The sequence below is a fragment of the Porites lutea genome, chromosome 8 (assembly GCF_958299795.1).
Source record: "Porites lutea chromosome 8, jaPorLute2.1, whole genome shotgun sequence".
Taxonomy (NCBI): Eukaryota; Metazoa; Cnidaria; class Anthozoa; order Scleractinia; family Poritidae; genus Porites; species Porites lutea.
In genome coordinates, this window is record NC_133208.1 from 19,055,898 (window position 1) to 19,075,107 (window position 19,210).

The following is a 19,210-nucleotide window of genomic DNA, read 5'->3' on the forward strand; positions in this document are numbered from 1 at the left end:
TGATTGGTTGCGTTGCGAGGCAAATTGCCACACGTTGCTAGGCGAGGGATGATAGCATTGTCGGAGAAAAGGCGCGTTAAAGAATGTAAACATGTTAACCGTAAGCAAGAGCGGTCGCTCTTATATCCCAGGAAAACCTTTTTCCTCTGACCTAAGACATATCATCATCGATAAAATCATTGACGGAGGAGGTAACCCACTAACAATGATATTTCCCGGTCGATTTGTAAATTTAGTGAGCGCTGAACATGCGTCCGTGTTAGCTCGCAAACCTCTGCTCCCGCCTCAGCCAGTTTTCTACTCTGTGAATACCAGTATCTACGGCTGGTGAAGCGAATTCAAAGACTCTTATTCTGATGCTCTTAGCTCCTTTGTCTAACAAACCGTTCATCTGCAAGCTGAAATACGTTCTGGACAAATCTACGTGTCGACAGTTTCATCTTCCTTTACTGTAAGTCGCAATGAATTCATTCTTAGGAGATGGCGCACCTCGTTCACAATGTGTTCTACGAACTTGCTCTATTCCAGGGTCATAAGCTCTTCTTTGACAATATATACTGGAGTTATTCTTTTTGTAGAATAGTAGAAGTATTCTATCTTGATTTCAATCGCCATGACATACAGATCGATAAGACAAGGCGCCTTTTCCCAGACATAACGATATCATGCCCGCTTAGCAACACCTGACAATTTGCCTTGCAACGCAACCAATCAACCGTGATATGAACGCGATAACTGACATCATTAAACGCTCAACCTGAATCCACAGTAAAAAAAATCGCGGAAGATATGCCACAGAATTGTCACTGGATGGCTCTCTGCCATATTGGCCAATGTTTCTATGAACCGTAAGAGAAAACCAACTACTCAGAGCCTTTGGAAAGGATTGTCTTTCATGAATGTAAGTCACAAAGAAAGTTCAGAAACTCTAGAAAATATTCCATAGGAAACCAGAACTTATTAACGCCTATGAATTGCTGAAACAAAGGAGCTAATACTGAGGGGAAAAATGCAGATTTTGGGGTGCCCTGGAAATGGTGAGTGGGGATCTTGAGTAATCTCTGTTATGCATAGTCGGGGTCTTGTATTTCTAGTTACTTTTGCTCTGCAATAACTGGTATCAGTAATGATGGTTCTTGCAAATGTTATCAAACTAATTTCAGGAAGTGCAAACCACCCTCAAGGCACACTTTTCCTTAAATCAAGGATACATAACCCTCTCTGCTTCAAAGTGGAGTTTCCTGCTGGGAAGGTCATAGCACAACCTTTGAAGACGGGAGTTAACCTCAGGAGGTATTTGCAGCAATGGTGGATCAAAATATACATGGAAATCTGGTATTTATTTAAGTGCCATTTAGGCAGTTGTCCTTTGTCTTGTACTTGATGGATCGCAGTTTGCGGCCTGGTTGCTTAGGATCTGGATACAACCACTTCTCTTCATGTGACATTACCACATCGTAAGGATGATTTTTCTCCTTCAAGGATATACAATTTGGCACTATCGACAATCCTTTGCCTTATGACATCATCTAAAAAGCAGAGAATTTACAACTTGTTGTGAGGTATCTCACTAAATTGCCATTCATTTGCTGATTTGTTTGTGGTGTCTGTGGCTTTGGCCTGACGCGGTCTTTAGGGATTTTTTGTAATTGTCACCTTTCCTTGGGCATCTTTTAATCGTTTGATAAGTGCACTCTTAGAAGGAGCCTTGCATTTCGATGTTTTACAAAGGACGTCTTAATCCTCCTCAATTGTACCTGCATAGGCTGTGTTTGCAGAGTTTATTTAAATTGTAACAAGGTGAAGGACGAGTAACATGGTCATTGTGCACTGCGCATTTGTAAATCTCTTTTTTGGAAATATGAGCTCTAACTAGAAATTTCTTTCTTGAAGCGATCGAGATCACTTTCTGCCTCCATCTCATACTCTGAATCGGTGCAGCTTACCGCTGAATCTTCAGAGGACGACATTGCAAAATATGGTTAAATTATAACTTCTGGTGACCGAAATTTGGCTCGAAAGTTGCTTCTATGTCTTCCACACCACGCAAAGGTGAGATAAATTGCTTCGCGATGCTTTGCTTGCGGGAATTTCGGTTCCTGAATTTACGTCATATCATATCACGTGACAGCCCCGGCACTCGTTCCAGATCCCATGTTGCTCGGTACTGGACCAAATTATCCTCCAATTCAACAGGTCACAGAAAATCGAGGATTTAACCAAATCCAAAAATCCAAAAATTTTTTCACAGATATACTCAAGAAAAGCAAGCACATTCATTTAGGCGAATAAAAAAATTTGGGGTTAGGTGCACTTTAACAATGCCATTTACAGTCCACTAACAAGCTGGCTGATGATACTCTTCCCCGTTAAGAGGCCTTTTACTCCCTAGAAGAGGAAATTCCATCTTCAGTTCAGCGATTTGAGATGCGCAGTGGAAAGAGCTTTTGGCACGCAAAAAATTACAATGGAGAATGAATTTTGAAGAAAATTGAACAAAAAACGACACCCTTGAAGAAGACTGTAATTGTAGCTTGTGTTTTACACATTATTTGCATTGAAAGGGGTGACCCACACGACACAGGTTATAGCAACAATATCTGAGATTAAAACACCTTGTGTGGGAAAGCCTGTAAAGAACAAATCCTTAATGAACTGATGCCCAATATAATCAAAAATGTGTAAAACAACAAGGTTAATTTTAAAAATGAGCCATTTGTGTGATTTACTTTTAATGTAATAATTTAATTGTACAATATATGATTATACAAATGCATTATATAAAAAGTCAAAAGTCATTGGCTTAAATGTTGTCTGTTCTATAATATTTAAAACCCGTTGAAAATAACTATCTTTGATTCCAGCGAGAATGGCATTGCACTTCAGAAAACATTTCAGCGGACCTTTTGTATCTGGCGTTGTCCTCTCGAATACTACGCTCCCACATTTCAAAATCCTTGACTGTAATTCAGGAACAATGCCACTTTTTTTCACATCTTTTCTCCTCCTTTTGGCCTTAATTTCATGATTTCCATGTAATTATCTTTTTTTTCCTGCCAATGTCTGTGGCCGTAGAAGGAGTTTCTTCAATGGAACTATCTAGCTGGCTTATGGTTGCATCTGCAGCTGCATGTGAAGCATCACTTTCACCATTTGGAAACATGGTGTTACTCTCGATAGCCATTTTCGATGGGTCAAACCTATCGCGACGACCCATCACCTCATCAAAAATTTCGACGTATGGAAACCTTGTCAGGAATCATCCCCGTATTCACAGAAATCCACGACAATTCACTTGATGTAGCTTTAATCTCAATTTTAATCTCACTCACTCCAGATATTTTCGGCACAACAACTTGGTTTAGATTGCATGACCTTGTCTGCTCGACTCGCTACACATGAAACCTAACCTATATTCGTATAAAGTGATTGACATTTAGTGTATATTATTTCGTTGATATCAATTAAGAAACCCCAACATCTTATCAGTTATCACAGTTCACTTCGTGACTGTTCCTTGAACTTACTGGAGATCATGAGCTAATTATTTAGCAATCAACATTGTCATCAACTTGGAATATAACAAAGCGAATGAATAAAATATACTATGAAATATGTAAACACTATTGGCGCACAATTCCCAACAACCTGTCCTTAACTGATTTTATTTCAACTTCTCCAGTCGAATGAGTGCATTGCCTTATTTGCTTAACTTTATAGTCTAGATTCTTCTGTCGTTTTTTAACCTGAACTTGGGCACTTTCACACTCCAGATGGCATTCTTAATGTGTGGAATAGATATCACTCTATAAGGCTATTTTCTCGCACTGCAAAGCACCTTGTAGTTTCTCGTACTTCGGGCCCCATGCTTGTAAAAGATCAAATGGTTCTGTTTCAGTTCAGTTAACAAACTTGACACGCGATTTATTTCCTTTGCTGGTGTTGGGTATTTCAGAATCACTTGAGGAAGCAGAACCAGGAGATGACAGAGGAGTGGCATTGGTGATTGTGTTCGACAGGGCACCGTCGAGGTTGTAAACTGATTTGTTGCTGGATCTCCTTGTCGAGTGTGAAGTTCAGAGGGATAGGAAAATAGAGCACTTGCAGCTGGGAAAGACCATTATTCCCCACTGATCATCGACTGTCCTGATTTTTTTCTTGCAAACCGTCAAGTTATTGCTATGATTAAACTATAAAATTAATTACGTAAGCGTATGATTTTTAGATCAGAGCTTAGAGGTCTGGTATACTTACACAAGGCCTTGGTCAAGAAGGTCATCAGTGATTGATTTTCCATCTGATAAATGCACAAGCTCCGAAGGCTTTGTTGGATGTAGCGTGACAAAACAGCCAACAATTGGTGATGCTACCGCTGGTTTCCCTGCCAAATGATGTCTGAGAAACGAGCAGAGAAATTCCGTACTGATGACGTGTGAATTTATTTGAGGAATTCAAATTACCGAAGAACTGCGAAATCAATATGCTCATCAAAACGTTTTGTGGGCTATTTGAATTGATATTTGGGCTAGTAAATGTTAGCTTCAGCTTGCCTGAATGGCAAGCTGTAAAAATGACTTCGTTTGCACCCTGGGTCAGGGATATTTCAGAGGTCACTTGATTCAGGTCCCCCATTTCTTGGAAGAAACAAACCCACTCTTCACGTGCTGGTGGAGGCAGCTCTTGATCCCACTCCAAGCCTTGTTGCCACAAATGCTGCATTCCAATTTTGGTGCAAACGAAGAGGCTGCTGGGAATTCAACGGGATGAAATATTCAAGCAATGTGGCTGATTATTGTTCCCTCAAACAGAGTAATGTCATTGGGCAGGTTTACATCGAACAGGAGCACGTCTTTAACAAATTCCAAACAGTTTCTAGTATTTTCTCTTATGTTGAGTCTTACGGTAATGCTGCATTCCACTTTTGGCGCCAACTAAGAGGCTGCTGGGAATCCAACTGGATGAAATATTCAAGCAATCTGGCTGATTATTGTTCCCTCAGTTAGAGTAATGTCACTGGGCAGGTTTACATCGAACAGGAGCATGTCTTTATCATAATTCCAAACAGTTTCTAGTAGTTTCTCTTATGTTCCATCTTGCAGTAATTCCATTTCAGAGTTCTCTTGTCTGGTAATTCCATTCTCCAAAGACTGGTTTGAGAGCCATCCCTTGATTTGAAATCCACCTTTCAGTAATACTTGATCCTGCTCAGTTGTCAGTTGCTTGGCCTGCTGAACGGAATGAAGTGAATCACAAATGTCGTCCATGTAGGTATTGTTCTTCAATACCTGGGCAGCTTCAGGATGCAAACCTTTTGCTTGGTCTGCAGTTTTTCTTGAGGCGATCTGTGCCATAGTGGGCGAATTGAATTACAGATCCTTATTGGTAAATTAAAGAAAACACTAGCCTCTTCAGTTGTAGGCGATCATCTTCAAAGTGACAACTTTGCTGAGCTCTCTTTTCCCAAAACATATGCTGCTACTCACTTTCTGTCCAAGATGTCACAAACTGCACAAATCGTGAACCAAAGCACAAACGGTCATAGCTTTACTTAGTTCAAACTTCTCAAGAACCACATAGTCTATCAGTGTCATCAACAACAACCTTACACAACTCTTTAGTAGCTTTCAGCACTGCTCTACTTTCCACAGAGGATAGCTTGTTGAGGAGGCCAACATTCACTACCTGCCACCCTCTCTAGATCCTTCCCCCAAAGCATACTAACCGCAATATCACCACCCCTGCCTCCTACACAAGAAAACTGGGCTGATCTTGCAACATATCTCTATGTTATCTCTGGGTGACCACGTAACTTCTGAACCAGATTCTCCTCAAACTGTTTGTTCTGCCACCACCACCAATCCAAACTAGAGCTACTGTACCATTTGGCCATCCATTTAGTTCAGCAGGCAATCCCTCCAATGCAACTCTTTTGTTTACTAGCAGATTTGTCACCGTATTTGACCTCTCACGAGGAAACGTTGTTTACGGTTTGCCCTTCATATGCCATGCATTAACTGTTTGAAAGCATTGGGCATTTGTTTGAACGGCTTGGGCTATCCATGCGAAAAAATTGTCATACGTTCACACTTTTCGAGCCATCTGATCAAAACAGTCATTATTGTCAGCTGCAGATTTCACTTGAGCCATTTGTGACTTGGTCACTCGGTCAGGAGTCACACAACAAACCTGTCAAAAAATGTAAATAATTTGATACAAGCGTTGTGTTAACCAACTTAATGAATTGTCAGGGTATGTGTTCTGCTGAATAGCCTCCTTGGCTTTTAAACAACAAATGATAAACTACATCCTGGCTTTCTATTCTCATTAAATACCTCTGCTTGCCTGTTTACAATGTCCACTTGCCTAACTCTTTCCCCTATTTGTTCGTGATGTGGGGTGGCGAGCTGAGGACGAGACAACTTGCAATTTCTGTCGTGTCAACTGGAGAACTAAATACTTGTAAAAAATAAATCCACATTGTTTCTCTGAGTGCTTCCTTATAAATCGTGTTAAGGCTATGTTGCCAGGCATTTATTTCATTATGTACAAGCTCTGGCCTTTGTGAGTTGGCAAATTCGCCTATTCTAGGTTCCTTAAGCTGGCGAAAGCCATTGTTAGCCATAAATCCTAGTGTTTTTTCGGTGGCCCTGGGTTGGGTTAAGATCTTTTGGAAACGTCTTTTGGAAGGCTTGAAGTTTACCCAAGTCTTCTTGGCGTTTTTCTTGCGTGTGCACTTGCCATGTACAGTTACTATCATTCCCTATAGTTCCTCCCATCTTAGACAACTGCCCTTTATGAACATTAGCATAAGGTGAGGGATATGTTTCTGCATGGTTCAGGTCATTTTTAGCCCAGCTTTGCCATGACTGATCTGCGCTTGGTTGAAATTCAAGTGTACACTGCTGACCACGAACAGTCAAAATATTCCCCTCCAACACCCTCATCTCGTTGTGTGCTGCTTCCTGATGTCTTCCATTACTGACTCCTTCTCTGAGACACTCAGAAAATTGAGTAAGTAATGGAATTCCCAACTCCTTACCCTTGATCCTAAGTTCCAGCATGTCAATGTGCCAATGGACATTGCCAGTTCACTGGTCTCTGGAGCCCTGTCGTTAGAAAACTGAAAAATAAAGTGGTACTTGTAACCGAGGCAATCGCAAAGGCGAGTCCAGAATCATAAAAACCAATCCTGTGACTGTGCGTGATACTCCAGGATAGTGTGATATTTGGCAGACATGACCAATAATGAGACTTTTTACAAAATGATCAACTTTCAAATCACTGCCATTTGGTAGGGCTATTTCTGCATCCATGCATTTTATGTTCCTCAGAAGCCAAACTTCTTGCTCTGCATCATATACTGAGCTCTGCATCTTACAAACTAAATTAAACTTGCGTCTTGACAGGTAATTGTGGAACTTCACGGCTACTGCTTGTTTTAAAGCTTCTTTGTTGAAATTGTTGAAACGCTTTACAGCCTTTCCAAACACTCCCTGTAAATACTTCCCCCGTTTGTAACTTGAAATCAGTTTATCTATGATTTCTTTGGAAGCAAAAGAAGCAAAAAAGTCCCATGCACCAAAAAGGGCCCCCTCATCTCCACCATGGATGTACTCTAGCATTTCTTTTGTTTCCTACCGACGTCTGTATCTGGTCCTGCTTTCGAAATCTGGGAAATACCCCAAATGTGGTTGCATTTTGGGTCTGACTTGCTCTGCCCTGCTACGTTTGACCAAGCAGAAGCTTAAATCTGTTATACTCTTTCTTTAGGAGCTCCAGATCATCTTCGTGTTTCTTAGCCTTCTCTTGAGCATCTTTAAGTAATTGTTCTGATGGCAATTAAGCAAATGCAGGTTGATTAAATAAAATGACACAACAGTCAAGACAAATTATGATGCTTTTACTGCAGACACTTCACCTCGTGAACAATAATACATTGACTGGGCATATATACTCTTCTTTCCAAAGTGCCTTTCAGTGGGGAATACACCTGACAAAAGAAAGCAATGGAGCTTTTGAAAAATACCCTAAACACATAAACTTCAATATAAACAGAGTAGAAAGCTAGATCTATATTTTTTTTATTTTGGTCTCAAGTAAAATTAATTTCATGCTGACACAAAAGATGTGTGGAAAGTCATGCCTGTTCTAAAATGCTGCGCACAGTCACTTTCCATTGTGTTGAAGCATGGTTTTATAAAGTATTAGCGTACATTACGCCTTACCAGCTTCCATTTGTTTTGCTTCTACTTTTTCTTCGCGTCATTCCAAGTCGGTAAATCTTGCACTCTTTCTTTCATAATCTGATATAAGCTGTTCGTTGGTTTCAGCACATTCCCTCTTCAAGCTGTTCCGAACTTGATGTCGTGAAGTCTCCCAGAAGGGGTGAAATTGTCTGTCTTTGTTACACTTGCCTGAATGTCTGTCCTGCCTTCTACATTTACAAGATTTTTAACACAATTTTTCCTCCCTAATAGAAGCAAATTCGACAAGGAATCTACTGAGACTAAAGCTCGGAATTTAAGGAGTTCAAGATGGAGTCAGTGAGCAGTATTGCGTTTCAAAACAGGGGTTTATGCGTAAAGAACTAACGTAGTTCAGCGCTGGAGGTTGCCATTATCCTAAACCTTCATCTGAATTTGAAAAGCCTATGGCATCACAGAATATTTTTGTTTTAATGCATTTTTTAAATCTTTAAGTGGGATATGAGTGCAGTTTTTGTCATTTCTTCTCAAGAATTGAATCTGAAAAGCAGCAGGTCAAATTCACATCGTTTATTACCTCTGTTGCTATGGGAAAATCAATAAAACAATGTGTTGGGATGTTTTGATTTGCTGCATAAACCCAACATTTGCCTAAAAGTAGGTCCCTGAGTGAGAAGTGCCATTGTTTTCAGTACTAAATGGCTACTTACTCCCTCACCCACAAGCTAGTTATATTTATTAATAGCTAACCAATCACAAGGTAAGAATTCCCTTACTTTATGACAAAATCAACAAAAATAGCTTTTGACTTTCCGGCTTCGAAAATATTTCAAATGATGCCATTTTAATTGGTGGCATCATCACGTGACCCCAGAATGGCACCTGGGAGGCTTTTCCCTAGCAACAAGCCATCGTGATCCATGACTGTAAAATTAGCTCAAAACCATAGACAAATAGAAACACTGTAGTTATCCTTGTAAACGAAGCCATAAACAATCAGTAAGGTCCTTGAGGTCGTGAAATAACTAAAATGGGAAATGGCCGCACATGACATCCGTTAATAACACAAGGCTGAATGACTCACAAGTATCACAACACGATCATCACAGATCCGTTAATAATCCATAGCATGAAAAAAAAAGTGAAACAAACAGCGGACCAAAATTTTTGGGAAATTGTTAGAAAACTTAAGTTTATTTCACAGAGGCCTCGTGCACGTCAGTGTCGAGGTGACTTGTGCATGCTCCTAATAAAAGAAAGGGAAAACCAGAAACCAGCGGTTAAACTCCATTTGTTACTGTAATAAGAGGGTAAGAAGGGTGCAAGTTCTCGAATAGCAGAGTAACTGTCGAGTCCCTTTAGGTACACGACTGATTTCTTGGTTTCTTGAGTCATGACATACAAATCACGAAACTCTTGGAGCTCTGCACTGTTTACGCACGGCGATCAGTTTCTCATATAAGCATATAGGCATCTTTTGTCCGTAATCCTAACAGGCCGCTGATCATTTTTTGTGCTGCTCTGTTGGAGTATTCACCAAGATAAAAAAGCTGGTGTGTGGGAATAACAACTTGATCTTCTATCTGGGCATCAAGGGTGTTTTTCCACTTTGGGTACTCTTGAGATGTTTCCATCGAATACTGGAGGCTTTGGAACTCGCATGGTCATGCTTTGAAGCAATTCAATTTGTGTTCTCTTTATTTCGGCGTTTTCTCCTGAATGTGCCAAAGCAGAGAATTATACTGCTGGAAGATTCAGTCCTCATTGGTGATTGCAGGGGGTCTTGGGGAACAAAGGCGGGTGTGTTAACGTTGAGTGTGATGGTTGAGGGACGTTCTGTTTGCATATACTGTGGCAGCAATGAGTGAGGTGTCACTTGACAGGTTTCAGGAGGAAGATTTTTTAATGCATTGCATGTAGATCTCGCTAAAGGAGACAGTTGTTGACTATGTGCTTGCAGGATTCTCTGGTTTGCGGGCTTAGGGGGATGGGTAGGCGGTATTTTCGAGTTGCCATAAAATGTGTTAAACAGATAAGTAGCAAACAAACCAATATATTGCAATCTAATGAGCCTGTCGTCGTTTAGAACATCCATTCCTTTTGTAAACAAATTCACACGGGGCAAGAAATGCATGTAAGGTGGGATTGAGCGTTTGCCTACTATCTGGTTATGAACTTTCGATTTTGTGGATGTTGGGATATCAGGAAGTGGACAGAGAGTGGGGTACAAAATTCTGCTCAAAGAAAATCTGGTCAAGGCTTCAGTGATCATCACTAATAGATCTAAAACAATATCCTGTACTGGGGTTCTTACTGTTAAATTGTTTGTGCTGGTGTGAATTAATAGGATTTGAAGTGCACCATGAATATCATTTTGCAATGAATTCTGCACGTTTCTAATTATGAGTCCTTAAGGGTCAGTGACGTAAAAAGGGGAGAGCCAAAGAAAATATTCGCATGCCAAGGAGAGGCCATGGACAACTGAGGGTAACAATGATTACTCATCCCCCCAGCCCTGGTGGGGTTATGAAACTGAAGAAGGAAGAACACAGATTCTCCTTTCATCTATAAATTTTTATTTAATTGTATTGTATTAACCGTTATGATTTGGCAAAGTTTGGGTGGCAGGGAAGGCAGAGCCTATGCCCCTTAGGGTAGGGATGTCCCTGGGAGGACTCCCTAAAGTAGCGGTGTCTCTAGAGGCAACCCTACATTAGGGTGTAACAAAGGGTGGACAAGAAGAGGGGTGCCCTGCTGGAAGGAGAATAGGTCAGATGGTGAGTTGTACCATCTTGGAGTGAGGAATCCGGACCTATTACCAAGGAGGGCTATCCCACATGCAGTAGGGTAAAGTGCTGCCCAGGGTCCACTTCCCTGCCACCAATAAGTAAGTAAGAAAAGTAAAAGGTAGAAACACCTAGGATTTAGTTTTTATATCGAGCTAATGGCGGTGGCAATATGGCTAACGCGGCAGCAACATAATGAATAATATAATGTAACAAACTATGAGACAAAATAACCAAATTAACATAGAAATGTGCAGGACAAAGCACTACCATAGCCATTAAAGAAGACAACTTCCACTTGCTTCCAATCTTAAAGAGTGTGAGTTTAGGCACTTGCTTGAAGAACAAAGCTGAAATGTGGCTGACTAGTGGTATGAGGGGTTAACATAAGGTGAGACAGGTGAGGATCATGGAAAAGTACTGGAAGCTTTTGCAACCACTTTAACATTGTAAAAGTGAAAGTACTTTGAGCTAAACAGTGAGCTATTGACTACTGCATGAGCCTGATTGCAAGGGTGAGGAGAGTAAAGTACACTAGGGACAAGTGAGGAAAGAACTAGTACTCCCTTAGGGCTCATTAACCGCAGTTAAGAGCTGAATTAGCTTATTGGGCATCTGAATTGCTTGACGTTGTAGATTGCAGTGTTTTCTGTTGTATTATTAGATTTGGACATGGACATTAGTTTGCTAGTTAGTCACTAGTCACTAACTGAATCTGAAGGAACATTTTCTCGATTCAACTATTGGCCAGCTACTCTAGGTTTACAAACTAGGACATCATGCTTTGCCGGAACAGATACTGCCATTTGATCCAGCTTATTCCGGGACTGGTCATTAGGCTCATTGCGAAGTGATTGGATGACCACCTTGGCTTGCGTGTGTGTTTGGGGTAGGTTTAGGTCAATCCTTTGAAGATAGTTGGTAAGAGGCACAATAAATTGTAGCAACCATTCACAAACTCGAACTTGAGCATGGTTTGGATAAATCCCCTTGCGTTTGAGTCTTGCATGTTGTCATGGACTTTTAAAACCTTTAAGATCATGTCAAATGATATCTTAAAAGTACACAAAGTGTCAGCTCCCCAGCTCTCAGCGTAGCTCATCTTCCCATTTGCTCTTGACTATCAGGTGTTTCTTGTAATGTCTCCTGAAATTGATGCTTAGCTGAGAAAGAAAATGAAAATGCAATTGCCCGCATCATGTTCCTTACAATCCAATGGTTCTTTAATGCTGGGATATTTCATCTTGCTGCTTCTTTGTTATTTACAGACTTGAAAGTATTTCGTAAAAAATTTTACGTCTCTTTCAAAATTTATGAGTCGTACTACCATGAAAAGTCAGGCAGACAGAAAACAAAAGTGTAGGCCTGGGCCTTCCAGCCAACAGGCTGGCTACGCCCCTGATTAGGATGTAGAAATTTCCCGTTTGAGTTACACACAAAGATTGCAGTGTTTTCTGTTCTGTTGTAAAGATTCCCTATTGCCTGGCGTTGAAAGTGTATAGTCTTCTTCAAGTGGCGAAAAGTGGCGAAAAGTGGCGAAAAGTGGTTTTGCGTAGGTAAATCTAGAAAGAGTAAATCTTGTTTTTCAGATGGGAAAGACTTGTCACAAATGCGATCCTTTAGGTTTTTATCTTGGTTTGCAGGAACTTCATGTTTATTTGCTGCTTCAAATGCAACTTCAATCACTTCGCATTTGCTAACATCTGATGAATACATGAGCTCACTTTTATACTTTTGGCTGCCAGAACTTAATTTTCCAAAATGGCGTTTCTGAATCTGAGTCCCAAAGGATTGTGGGATAGAAAAAAGGTGGGCTGTGCCTCATGAGATATCAAGTAAAGAAGTATGATATGTGTCTTGAAATAAAATGCACTAAATGATTAACAAGTTTTTTTTATAACAAATGTAACATAAAAAGCTTGGACAAAATAATGAAATGTAGTGCTGTGGAAAATATCTGCTTTACTTTAGAGGACCTTACAAAGCGTTGTTGACGTCTCTTCGGCTTAAAAATATTGCATAAGCAGCAAACTATGAATTAGTCATATATTAGCTAATAAGTTCTTATTGGCCAGTAGCAACCACAATTTCGCGTAAGTTGGTCATTTACGAGTTTTTTTTATTAGAACTGTCTTAAAAGGTGTTAGTTACTGTGACAAAACCACCCACAAAAATGAGTTCCTCATTCTTCCTTTAGTCCAGCCCGCCGGGACTCCTTCCAAACACAACACCACTTTTACTTGCTCCCAAACCTCCAAACTCAAGTAGCCGCCTTTCTCTTATATCTTTCACACACTTGCTCTGGCTTCGGTCTCCCAGTCTGCCACTGCTCTCTAGTTCAGTTTGGTTTTCCACAGCCGTTCTTGGAGAGATGTTATGTAACGCACTGACTTCTTGGAGAGATGTTACGGTCTCCAAAATACTTCTCCTGCTCTCTCAACTTTTACAGCACATCAAACTGCTTTCCCCCAACAAAATGACTTCTTTTGCAGTGAAGTAAAAAGGGATGCCTCTGCTGAAGGGATTGCAGTAGAACGGCTTGTGCTTCAAGGTCTCTCTCTTACAGTCTCTCTGAACACGCCCTCCCACACCGACCTTTTTTTTAGCGACACGGCTCCTTCTTAATATCTAAAACGTCCAAATCCCTTGCAAATGCAAGGTGTGGCAAAAAGGGACCATTGTGAAAGGTCCGATCTAGTAATTAATAGCTTACAACCAATAGAACAGCTTTCAATGAATATTTTACCTAGTTAGTTTTATAGTGAACAATAAAGTACCAACTGCTACAATAAAGGTTATGCGATGGCATGCACGGCAAAAAAAAAATACTTAAACAAAAAAAATTAGCATACAAGAAGTAACTATTATCAATTAGGCATTCTATGAGACTTCCCCCCCCCAATAATGGCTATTTTTTAGGGGAAGTGAAGACAAAAAATAGCGTAAGCAAGCTATGAAATTACAACAGTAAAGCTTACTTAAACCTTGCTAAGAGCATCTACGTTACAGTTCTGTTTACCACTTTTGTGTTCGACTACCATGTCATATTCTTGTGGAGTAATGCTCCACCGCAGCAGTTTCCTGCTCTTATCGCGGACCTGATTCAACCACACTAAAGGGTTGTGGTCCGTCTGCAGCTTAAAAGTATGGCCATACAAATAGTACCGAAACAGCTCAACAGCCCATACAATACCCATTTCTAACATTTTCTCAATCTCTTTGCTGACCTCCTCTTCGAGTCTTTGAGGTATTCTATAGGGTACACTTCGGATAGTTGACGACCTGCCAGTGTCAATTTTGTGTGTAGCTACATTCGTTAAGTTTGGTTTTCCCGAAAGCACATCAGAATACTCATGTAATAAATTCCTCACGTGGCTCCTTTGACCTTTGGTTACGTCATCCAAGATCATAACATCTTCCCAGGTTTCCTTGTGACCAAAGGGGGGAACATTGTTTTCTTAAAACTGTGAGTCGAAACAAGCACACTACACACATGTAACATAACTCTTTCTGAAAACCATAAGTGGAAACAAGCATGCTACACATGTAAGATCACTCATTCTTAAAGCGATGAGCAGAAACAAGCACGCTACAATAACATAACTCGCAGACATATCTCGCCTGACTTTGATAAAAAGCCCAAAAAAGCACTTGTTAAAAATCAGTCGTTTTGAAACTTATGTTACCAGTTGTTTGAATTTAAAATTTGGTAATTTGAGGCATCTGAACTAATTTCAAGTATACATCGAACAATATTCATGTTATCACGGATGAGTTCCTATACTGAACGCGCTTCATACTCGTAGCCGTCAAGTATAAATTGTTAAGACTCTAACCGATCATTTGTACCACAATATTAACAACACTTCCAATCACAGACGAAATTAAAAATACATATAAATAGTTATATAAGACCACCATTGACATTTGAATCTGTAAATTGGTTATGATTTTTATTGAACTGGTGGCTCCTAAAAGAGCCGTTTCTTTTGGGTCCCGCAATCAACACATTGCAGGTTTTTTAGTTTTTTCTTTTTTTCTTTTCTTTTTTTGTGTTTCTGGATAAAACTCCTTTTAATTTCCGGGCAATATACGACTTCTCTGTCTTGTCTTGTTACCGGGATTTATCTCTGGGCAGTCCATTGAGGTGAAGCCATTTGCCGTAATCCAGGTCAAAGTAAAACCAAGTGTTCCGTTTGGCATCAACATTGTTCAGGATAAAGTCTAATTGCTGTGCACGCTTTTCTGCCTTCATTGGTAGCCAACTCTGGGAAAGGATTATCCGATGTGTTATCAGCTGTGGAGCACAACCATTCCCCAAGCAAAACATCATAAGTTTAAACGTTTCCTTGTCGCCAATAGGTTTGGCCCAGAACATCCTCTGGTATTCTTGTGGCCAAGACTTTAAAGGGAAAATGCATTACCATTTATGGTCTCAAACAGTTCTGTACGCTTTGCAATAACTTCTTGTTTGCTGAGCAAACAAAACTTGCGCGATACTCATTCAGAGTTGCCTTTTCTCAGAATGCCTTACAAGCGTCTGTGTGCATCCTCTTTTAAACCGGTGATTGTTGTGTTCTGCCCTTTCTATTGTTTAAAAATATCGCACATTCTTTGTTTTATTAATATCAATGCAGCAGGGTTTGTACCGTCCAGGTTAAAGGAAATTAAAAGGAAAAACGCATTACCATTGATGCTTTCGAACAATTCTCTTGGCTTGGCAATAGTTCTTGTTTGCTAATCTGATGAAACTTACTGTGATACTCATCCAGAGTTGCCATTTCTAAGAATGCATGCGTGGTGTGTATCGCCATTCAAATGCGATTCTTGTGTTATAGTGTATGTTCGCGTGACGTCACAAAAATTCCGAAAACGAGGCGCCGCCATCTTGGAGGAGTAATGTTCTATTTATAATGGCGGCAACTGAAGCGTGTCCTTCTGAGAGCGAGACAAATTCCAAGTTTATTCTGTCTGCCTATGGCGAGTCATTACAGGGCAACATAAGGAGAAGATATGTGGAGAAAATAGCGGCCATTGGTATCGACCCTTTCCTTATTCCGCAAGAAAACTGTACTCCGGAATGTCTTCCTCCAGTCGAGTCGTGCGATCTTCTGTCATATGTAGTGCTCGATACGAGTTTTTATACAAAGGAGCAGTTTAAAAATTTCAAAAGTCTCCTTGCGTACAACCATATGGTGTCCGGCTTTATTACAAGTGTTCTTGGACAAACATTGCGAGATAAATACGTGGTTCTCGCAAAAGTGAGACATTCCCAACGTATGAATGATCCGCACGTGCCATTGTGGATAATATCAACCAAAGAAGGAACTGTTCTTTCAGCTCACTGTGCTGGGTGTATGGCCGGGCTGGGAGAATGCTGTTCTCATATCGCAAGTGTACTTTTTTATATTGAAGTGTGGACGAGATTAAATGGGAAGCTTGCCTGCACCCAAGTAAAATGTACGTGGCTGTTGCCTACCACAGTTAAGCAAGTGGACTACGCGAGGATAAAAGAAATTAATTTTTCTTCTGCAAAGAAACTAAAAGCCGACCTCGATAAGTCCATTGAAACGGTTGCTTTCCCTGTTGTTGATTCAAGTCCACCATCTCACACCTCCACACCTAAACGTCAAGAAGTGAAAATGTCATCATCTCTAGAACCTTCTGCTGAAGAAATGGATGCTTTTTATCACTCTTTGAGTGAGTGCAAAATTAAACCAGTATGTTTAAGTTTAATTCACCCATTTGCTGATTCATTTATTTCAAGTACTAGAAACATTAAGGCGGTGACAGACTTGTTTGATCCCAAGTATCTAGATCTTTCATATACTGATCTTCTAAAGGAGTGTAATAAAGTACAATTGAACCTATCTGATGAAGATATTAAGTCAATTGAAAGGGAAACCGTGGATCAGGCCAAAGGGAGTGCTTTTTTTAGACACAGGGCTGGAAGAGTAGGGGCTTCCAAATGCCGTGCAGCCAGTCATATAGATCCTTCACAGCCCTCCCAGTCTCTGGTCAAAGCTATTTGTTATCCAGATATTTTTCGCTTTTCCACAGCAGCCACAAGATATGGATGCAAACATGAGGATATTGCCATCGCAGAGTATGAAAAAACAATGCGAAAAACTCATGCCAACTTTGTTATAACTAAATGTGGAACAATTATAAACAAGAAGTACCAATTTTTACATGCCACTCCAGATTTTCTCTGTGAATGTGATTGCTGTGGACAGGGATGTGGGGAAGTCAAGTGCCCCTACTGCATTGATGGAGTTGACTTTGACAGTTATGTGCAAAAGAAATCTTCCTGTTTGCAGAAAAATGAATCTTGTTTCCAACTCAAAAGAGATCATGACTATTATTACCAAGCACAACAACAAATCCATACAAGTGGGAGAGGATATTTAGATTTTATTGTGTTCGCCTCAGATGGGCAAACATCGAAATTTTTCTTGGAAAGGCTTGCTCCAGACATGAAACACTGGGAAACACAAATTCCCAAACTAGAGACTTTCTGGAGAATTTGCATATTACCAGAAATATTGGGAAGATGGTATACCCGAAAGATGGATTTAAAAGCCCAGCTTTCCCCAGAAGAAGTCACAAAACCTGGTGACTGTTACTGCAGGGAAACAACTAGTGAAGCACCAATAACATGTGCCAACCACACATGCAAAATATCCAAATTTCATCCATCCTGTTTGGGTATCAAGAATGTAACAGTTCCAAAAATGTGGTACTGCCCTCATTGTAGAAAATTGCCCCAATTTACCAGGGCAAAAAGCAAGAAATTGCCTGAAATGAAGGATCAATTCCTAAGTGAGGCAACAAAACTTGCAACTATCTGCACATGTCAAAAAAAAGCACAGACAAATGATAAACTGCTGAAATGTCATAATGAACAGTGCTCAAATGGTAAATTTTTTCATCTGTCCTGCATGTCTTACAAACGTTATCCAAGCAATGCAAGAACAACCTGGCTTTGCTATAACTGCAAGATTACAGCACCTAAAAGTAGACCATCAACACCAGCTCAAGGGAATTCTGATTTGGTAGGAGAACCAGCTGGAACACCCGATAGTGTAATGTCAGCCCCTATTATTAATGATTCAAGCTCCCAAAGTGATAATGATTTGAAGGCAGATTCACCTGCAACACCAATCAACATCAGTGCAAACACCCCACAGGATAGTGGATCCCCAAATCCTGACCCAGATGTTTTGTTTGTCAAAGAAACTGTCAATACAAATGTTAATAAGACGGGTTCACTAGGGAATCTGACTGAAAGAGAATTTGCATTGATAGAGGATACACATGGCTGGTTAGACTGTTCTATAATCCACCAGGCACAAATCTACCTCAAACAGTTAAATCCGAACATTGAAGGATTTCAAAGGCCAACACTTGGTCCAATAAGAGCCTTTGACATTATCAGTGGTGAATTCATACAGATTTTGAACACTGGAGGTAACCACTGGGTATGTTTAAGTTCCATTGGTTGCTCCAGTGGCCATGTTAATTTATATGACAGTTTTTTTCATGATGTTGTCTGTGACGACATTGAGGAACAGGCAAGAAGTCTACTCGGACAGGACTTCAGGGGAATTAATGTTGTCCCTATTCAGCAGCAACTAAATGGATCTGACTGTGGGACATTTGCTATAGCATTTGCTACGAGCCTTGTTTTTATGCAAGACCCCTTGAGTATTCAATTTGATATCCCGAAAATGTGTCCTCACCTTTCAAGATGTTTGAGGTCCAGTAGAATGGAACTTTTTCCAGCCGTTGATCTTTAATAATGGACATTTTCCCAACTGGTAACCTTTTAAGCCCTAACAGCGCGTAGCAAATAAGTTCTCCTGACCTTACATTATCACTGCCTAATGAAACGTACAGGTCAGGAGAATGAATAAAAGGACCATCTAAGATAAAATGTGTCAATGTTTAACTGAACAGTACCATAAGAAATGCACCGTATGGCAGAACTTGATATGGGTTAGGGTTAATTATTGCACACAGTTATATAAAATTATGTAAATACCCTTGTTGTTATGATACGCTGTAAGTGACCATTGCCACATCTTGTACTTGTTTATTGGGAAAAATCCCATAGATGAGGGACAGTGATTGCCAGGTAGTACCCATAAAGATTAAATCCCAGTAGAGAACTAATTTTAAGGTAGAATGAAAGGACCCAGTTATCTTTGAGAGGCATTT

General features: G+C 40.2%; 1 protein-coding gene and 1 pseudogene across 1 annotated transcript; one reads left to right on the forward strand and one right to left on the reverse strand.

The window, feature by feature from the left end:
- Positions 1 to 6,376: 6,376 nt before the first annotated feature.
- Positions 6,377 to 7,697, reverse strand: LOC140945292 (uncharacterized; annotated as a pseudogene).
- An 8,146-nt stretch (positions 7,698 to 15,843) lies between these two features.
- Positions 15,844 to 18,789, forward strand: LOC140945293 (uncharacterized). Its single transcript, XM_073394337.1, has 2 exons — positions 15,844 to 18,057; positions 18,181 to 18,789. The coding sequence occupies exons 1-2, from the start codon at positions 15,904 to 15,906 to the stop codon at positions 18,787 to 18,789; spliced, it is 2,763 nt and encodes a 920-aa protein (XP_073250438.1). The 5' UTR covers positions 15,844 to 15,903.
- Positions 18,790 to 19,210: the final 421 nt, after the last annotated feature.

Excerpts from the sequence above, each read along its gene's own strand:
- LOC140945293 (XM_073394337.1), top strand. The coding sequence starts at position 15,904 with ATGGCGGCAACTGAAGCGTGTCCTTCTGAGAGCGAGACAAATTCCAAG. Across the intron at positions 18,058-18,180 it reads CTGATTTGGTAGGAGAACCA|GATAGTGGATCCCCAAATCC; the intron begins GCTGGAACACCC and ends AACACCCCACAG.